The sequence below is a fragment of the Salmo salar genome, chromosome ssa12 (genome assembly GCF_905237065.1).
Source record: "Salmo salar chromosome ssa12, Ssal_v3.1, whole genome shotgun sequence".
Lineage (NCBI taxonomy): Eukaryota > Metazoa > Chordata > Actinopteri > Salmoniformes > Salmonidae > Salmo > Salmo salar.
Window position 1 is genome coordinate 97,569,600 of NC_059453.1, and position 7,500 is coordinate 97,577,099.

The 7,500-nt window shown below is 45.3% G+C and overlaps 1 protein-coding gene across 1 annotated transcript in view; it reads right to left on the reverse strand.

Annotated features, from left to right (window-relative positions):
* The window catches only part of LOC106594380 (arf-GAP with coiled-coil, ANK repeat and PH domain-containing protein 3), a 117,647-nt gene that overhangs the window by 5,270 nt on the left and 104,877 nt on the right, over window positions 1–7,500 (reverse strand). The window contains exon 22 of the mRNA XM_045691969.1: window positions 7,026–7,135. Within this exon, the coding sequence (XP_045547925.1) occupies window positions 7,026–7,135 (110 nt within the window). The remainder of the gene's footprint in view (window positions 1–7,025; window positions 7,136–7,500) is intronic.

Below are 7,500 nucleotides of genomic sequence, written 5' to 3' on the forward strand. Positions count from 1 at the left end.
AGGCAAATCACCCCCCTCCAGTTTTAAGAGGAAAAGGTGCTTATCTAAGCCCAAACAGCCAACTCTCCTCATCAATATATAGGCTGTGTCGACCCAGCTAGAACCGTCTCTGTACAACAGCCTCTGGGCTGCATGAAGCCGGAAAGCCATGATCCTAGAGGAAATATCCACCAAGCCTTGCCCACCCTCGTGTAGTGGTAGGTACAGGGCTGCAGCTTTAATCCAGTGTTGTCCAGACCAGAAGAAATTGACAAGGGTCCTCTGAAGCTCTTGAATCAGACCCTTTGGTGGCTGTAAAATCATTAGTCTGTGCCACAGGGTAGAGGCAGCAAGATTATTAGCTACCAGTACCCTTCCCCTATAAGACAGCTGGAGTAGCACCCATTTCCATCTTGACAGTCTGGCACACACTTTCTCCACTACACCCTCCCAGTTCTTTTTCTGAAAGACATCAGAGCCTAGAAAACCCCCCAAAGTCTTCATCCCATCTCTGCCCCACTGAAGCCCCCCTGGTAACCGTGGAGTGGACCCCATCTGAAGCTGACCTGCCCACAGCGCTTCACTCTTTCCCCAATTGACTCTAGCTGAGGAGGCCCCCTCATACACCTTTAGAGCATTTGAGAGAACTTTAACATCCTCAGCCCCTGTAATAAAAACTGTCACGTCATCTGCATACGCAGACAGTGCTATCGTGGGACCCTTCATTACACCTGGCACAGAGAAACCAGTAAGCCTCGCTCTTAAAAAACAAAGCATTGGTTCAATCGCCAGACTGTATAACTGCCCTGAAATTGGGCATCCCTGCCTGATGCCCCTTTGGACGGGGATGGGGCAGCTCAAACCACCCCCCACCTTCACCATACACGAGGCCCCAGCATACAGTAAATTCATCCACGACAAAAAAACATCCCCAAACCCAAAGGCTTTCATTGTCTTGAACAAGTACTGGTGGTCCACACGGTCAAAAGCCTTCTCCTGATCCAACGAAAGTAAACCCACATTTACATCAGACAGTTTACAAATGTCTAAAACATCTCTTATCAGAAACAAATTGTCAACAATAGAGCGATCAGGTACACAGTAAGACTGGTCCTTGTGGACCAACAATCCCAAATACTCTTTCAACCTGTTTGAGAGACATTTAGAAACAATTTTATATTCTGCGCACAGCAACGCAACAGGTCTCCAATTTTTTATGAGAGCCAAATCCCCTTTTTGGCAATAATGAAAGCACCGCACGTTGACAGGATACAGGAAGAGAACCCTCATTAAAAGATTCACACACCACTTCATAAAAATCCTCCCCAATAGACCCCCAAAAGTGCTTATAAAACTCAGATGGTAAACCATCAATGCCAGGGGCTCGGCCTGTTGAGAGCTGCATAACTGCTGTGGACAGCTCTTGCAGTGTAATGTCAGAGTCCAATGCGACTCTCTGCTCAGGTCCCAATTGAGGAAGACCGTGTAGCAACTGTTCAGTACACAGAGAGTCACAATCCTCCGCCTTATAGAGGGCAGAGTAGAAATCCACTGCATGTTGACGCATTTCACTGTCATCTGTGGTCACCTTCCCATCAGGGAGACGAAGGCAGACCATCTGTTTACGTTGCAGTGTCGACTGTCCTAGGTTAAAAAAGAAAGCGCTAGGAGCATCCATATCCTTGAGGGAAGCGAAACGAGACCTAATCAAGGCACCCTTCACTCTTTCATGCAGAAACAATCTCAGTTCATGTCTCTTGTCCTGTAAATTCATGACTAATCCAGGGTCATTCTGAGTGAGCAGCTTCAATTCAATAAATTTGATGTCCTGTTCAAGGGCCTTGATAGTCTCTTTGACTTCAATTCGAGACAGAGCAGTATACTGTTGACAAAATAATCGTATTTGGGCCTTCCCAACCTCCCACCATTGTCTCAAGGACTCAAAATGTCCTTTTGTAACCCTCCATTTTTCCCAAAAAAACAAAAACCTTTCACAAAACATGACATCATGTAACAATTTAACATTAAAATACCAGTAAGGTGATGACCTTCGTGGACGGGACAAATGAATATCAACAGTAACAAAATGGTGATCAGAGAAACCCACAGGAGTAATGTCACATCTTCCAACCCTACTACAGTAGTGATCAGATACATACAACCTGTCTAACCTTGCAGCACTGACACGACCTTCATTGATTTTTAGCCATGTGTACTGCCTAACTTTTGCATTCCTGACTCTCCACACATCAGAAAGCTCAAACTCAGTTAGTAGACCAGACAGGCAAGTGGCTGACCGCAGGTGAGGTTCTTCAGCGGTGCGATCAACAGTAAAATCCACTGTACAGTTCCAGTCCCCCCCTAAAACCATACAACCCTCTTGGTCACACTGTCTTAAAGTTTCCTTTATTTGATCAAATACAGCAATACGCTCTGTACCCTCATTAGGAGCATAAACATTCAAAAAAACAAACAAAAACCCCATAACCTCAGCCTTGACCAATAAAACCCGTCCCTTGACAATCTCTGTTGTTAGACACCACAGTCACCCCTAAGCCATGAAGAAAACAAGATGGCCACCCCAGCACTGAAATTAGTACCATGACTGAGTATATGCTGCCCCTCCCACCACATACCCCAGTCAACCTTATTTTCCTCATCACTATGTGTCTCCTGTAGAAAAACTACATTAAGCCTTTTCTCTTTTATTATTTCTAATACCCAAGCCCTCTTATTCCTGTCCCTTCCCCCATTAATATTGAGAGAACCTACCCTTAGTACCTCCATATAGAAAAGAGAAAGGAAAAGCAGAAGAAACCACAGAGAAACCAAAGAGAAAAAAGAAGACACCCTATGAAGCATGATCAACATCATTGTTTAAATTTTCTCTTACCCTGACCACGTTTCCCACCACCTTTTGCTGCTGTAACAGCAGTAACAAATTTCCTCAAGCGAAACCGCTTCTTCTCACTTAACTGGTCTAACCCCACCGTCTTCTGTAACATCACAGCTGACCTCACAAACTTATCAACATCAAAATATTCTGCCAATTTGACAGATTTCCCAAAAGTCTGATCCAAAAACCTATTTACCTCCTCTAGATCATAAATTGAGTCGTCACCAGCTGCTATCATACCAATAGAGATATCCATATCCTGCTCCTCCTCAACTGAGGCCACAGACCCCTGACTCACTTCTAACACATCCCTTTCATCACTCCCCCACTTGCAGCCCATCACTCGTACCAGGCATCTCCTCCACTACCCGGGAGACTATCCCCACCTGAACCCTATTACTAGTAGTGGGCATCTCCTCTACTACCTGGGAGACTAGCTCTACCTGAACCCTATTACTAGTAGTGGGCATCTCCTCCACTACCTGGGAGACTAGCTCTACCTGAACCCCATTACTAATAGTGGGCATCTCCTCCACTACCTGGGAGACTAGCCCCACCTGAACCCTATTACTAGTAGTGGGCATCTCCTCCACTACCTGGGAGACTAGCCCCACCTGAACCCTATTAGTCGTAGTGGGCATCTCCTCCACTACCTGAGAGACTAGCCCCACCTGAACCCTATTACTAGTAGTGGGCATCTCCTCCACTACCTGGGAGACTAGCCCCACCTGAACCCTATTACTAGTAGTGGGCATCTCCTCCACTACCTGGGAGACTAGCCCCACCTGTACCCTATTACTAGTAGTGGGCATCTCCTCCACTACCTGGGAGTCTAGCTCCACATGAATCCCCTCCTGTACCCCGTTACTCATAGTGGGCATCTCCTCCACTACCTGGGAGACTAGCTCCATATGAACCCCCTCCTGTACCCCAGCACTCGTACTGGGCACCTCATCACCAGTCTGAGGAACTGGCTCTTCAGATCTATCCTTGCTTTCTACAACAAAATGTTTCTGCTGCATAACATTTCCCTCTAACACAAGTTGCAACTCCTTGTCCTCAACATGGATAACTTGTTCCTCAGCAGCAGGTGCTTGTGGCTGCTCTACCGCTGTCGGCCCACCTCTCCCTACATTAGTGGGCCCAGGCGTTACGAGGACCACCTGCGCCCCTCCCTCTGCCTTCTCCCTTTTCGGGCAAGCATGTCGCTTATGACCAACATCCCCACACTCAAAACACCGTTGACTACCCGTACTAGCATAAGCCATATATAATTTATTGTCATACTTGACTTTAAACGCTAACTCCAAAGTCTGCTCCGGTGAGTCCAAAAACATAAACACCTGTCGCCGAAAAGACATAACCTGTTTCAACGCCGGGTGTTTGCAACCCAACGGGACAACCTTAATGGAACTTGCAAACTTCCCAAAGCGCAATAACTCGCGCTCCAATAGCTCATTTGGAATAAACGGCGGTACATTTGAAATCGTTACCCTTGTTGACGGAGAAAAAAGCGGCGTAACTTGAATAAACATTCCTTTAAGAAGTACGCCTTGCTCAACCATACGATTAACAAGACACTCTTCTTTAAGAAAAACCACCACCGCTTTATTCATCCGTGACGCATAAGCAAACTTCTCATATCCTACCTTCTCTCCTACGGCGACCAGAAACTCCTCCACCGTGACAGTAGCTTCAGTAACACACCTAAAGCCGTGCCGAAGTGACAGGGACGGCATCCCCATTCGGGCTGCCATCCCCGCCAAAAACAGGGTAATTTCGATACGAAAACAAAATACTTAATTCTACCACAACAAACAAATAAAAATAATAACCTTAATCATGCACAGAAGAAAACAAAGAATGCCACCAAGAAAGAGAAAACCTAAAGAAAGTTCTGAATATCTAACTCTACACCACACACGCACTCCCTTGCTCAAACAATTCCCAGCATGCACCAAACACTCCCAGCATGCAGAGAGAGGAGAGAGAGAGAGAGAGAGAGAGAGAGAGAGAAGAGAGAGAGAGAGAGAAAAGAGAGAAGAGAGAGAGAAGAGAGAGAGAAGACAGAAGAGAGAGAGAGAGAGAGAGAATTAGGCCAATAGCTGATCATTATAAAAGTTAATTAGCGGGTATCCGCTCACCAACCAAGAATTCACAAAATGAGACAAACACCAAATTGGGAATCTGTATGCAGAATTCTGCAAAAATATCCCCTGAGTACAATGTAAAACACCAAATAATGCATGCAGAGCAGAATTAGGCCGATACCCGCTAATTACAAAATCCAGAAAAGAGCCTTTAAATTCTATAACCACCTAAAAGGAAGCGATTCCCAAACCTTCCATAACAAAGCCATCACCTACAGAGAGATGAACCTGGAGAAGAGTCCCCTAAACAAGCTGGTCCTGGGGCTCTGTTCACCAACACAAACAGACCCCACAGAGCCCCAGGACAGCAACACAATTAGACCCAACCAAATCATGAGAAAGCAAAAAGATAATTACTTGACACTTTGCAAAGAATTAACAAAAAAAAATGAGCAAACTAGAATGCTATTTGGCCCTAAACAGAGAGTACACAGTGGCAGAATACCTGACCACTGTGACTGACCCAAACTTAAGGAAAGCTTTGACTATGTACAGACTCATATTTATGCTTATTTATTTTCCCTTGTGTACTTTAACAATTTGTACATTGTTATAACACTGTATATATACATAATATGACATTTGTAATGTCTTTATTCTTTTGAGACTTCTGTATGTGTAATGTTTACTGTTAATTTTTATTGTTTATTTCACTTTTGTATATTATCTACCTCACTTGCTTTGGCAATGTTAACACGTTTCCCATGCCAATAAAGCCCCTTGAATTGAATTGAATTGAACGAGAGAGAGAGAACAAGAGAGATACGAGAGAGAGACAGAGAACAAGAGAGAGAGAGAGAGAGAGAGAGAGAGAGATACGAGAGAGAGACAGAGAACAAGAGAGAGAGAGAGAGAGAGAGAGAGAGAGATACGAGAGAGAGAGAGAGAGACAGAACGAGAGAGAGAGAGAGAGACAGAACGAGAGAGAGAGAGAGCGAGAGAGAGAGAGAGAGAGAGAGAGAGAGAGAGAATGAGAGAGAGAGAGACAGAGAACAAGAGAGAGAGAGAAACGAGAGAGAGAGAGAGAGAGAACGAGAGAGAGAGAGAGAGAACGAGAGAGAGAGAGAGAGAGAGAGAGACGAGAGAGAGAGAGAGAGAGAGAGAGAGAGAGAGAGAGAGACAGAGAACAAGAGAGATACGAGAGAGAGAGAGAGAGAGAGAGAGACAGAGAGACAGAGAGACAGAGAGAGACAGAGAGACATAGAGAGATAGAGAGAGAGAGAGAGAGAGAGAGAGAGAGAGAGAGAGACAGAGAACAAGAGAGATACGAGAGAGAGAGAGAGAGAGAGAGAGAGAGACAGAGAGACAGAGAGACAGAGAGAGACAGAGAGACATAGAGAGATAGAGAGAGAGAGACAGAGAGACAGAGAGAGAGAGAGAGAGAGAGAGAGAGAGAGAGAGAGAGAGAGAGAGAACAAGAGAGATACGAGAGAGAGAGAGAGAGAGAGAGAGAGAGAGAGAGAGAGAGAACAGAGAGAGAGAGAGAGAGAGAGAGAGAGAGAACAAGAGAGATACGAGAGAGAGAGAGAGAGAGAGAGAGAGAGAGAGAGAGAGAGAGAGAGAGAGAGAGAGAGAGAACAAGAGAGATACGAGGGGAGAGAGAGAGAGAGAGAGAGACAGAGAACAAGAGAGAGAGAGAGAGAGAGAGAGAGAGAGAGAGAGACAGAGAGAGAGACAGAGAGACAGAGAGACAGAGAGAGACAGAGAGACATAGAGAGAAGAGAGAGAGACAGAGAGACAGGAGAGAGAGAGAGAGAGAGAGAGAGAGAGAGAGAGAGAGAGAGAGAGAGAGAGAGAGAGAGAGAACAAGAGAGATACGAGAGAGAGAGAGAGAGAGAGAGAGAGAGAGAGAGAGAGAACAAGAGAGAGAGAGAGAGCGAGAGAGAGATACGAGAGAGAGAGAGAGAGAGAGAGAGAACAAGAGAGAACGAGAGAGAGAGAGACAGAGAACAAGAGAGAGAGAGAGAGAGAGAGATTAATAAGTGAATGAATGTCTCTACCTGGTGTGTCCCAGGTATGTAGCATGATGGAGGGGTCCTCTCCCCCTCATGTCCCTCTGGTTCACATCAGCCCCATTCTGCAGCAGGAACTCACACGCTATCAGAGACCCCTGTCAGAGAGAAAAGGAGGGAGAGAGAGGGGGACAAAGAGAGAGAATTAGGGAGAGAGGGGGACAAAGAGAGAGAATGAGGGGGAGAGAGGGGGACAAAGAGAGAGAATTAGGGAAGAGGGGGACAAAGAGAGAGAATGGGGGGGAGAGAGGGACAAAGAGAGAGAATGGGACAAAGAGGGACAAAGTGAGATCAGTGCCTGTGTTTATATCAGCATGTATATATTTTATATATCAGCATGTATATATCAGCATATGTATACTGTATATATCAGCATGTATATATCAGCATGTATATATTGTATATATCAGCATGTGTATATTGTATATATCAGCATGTATATATCAGCATGTGTATATTGTAT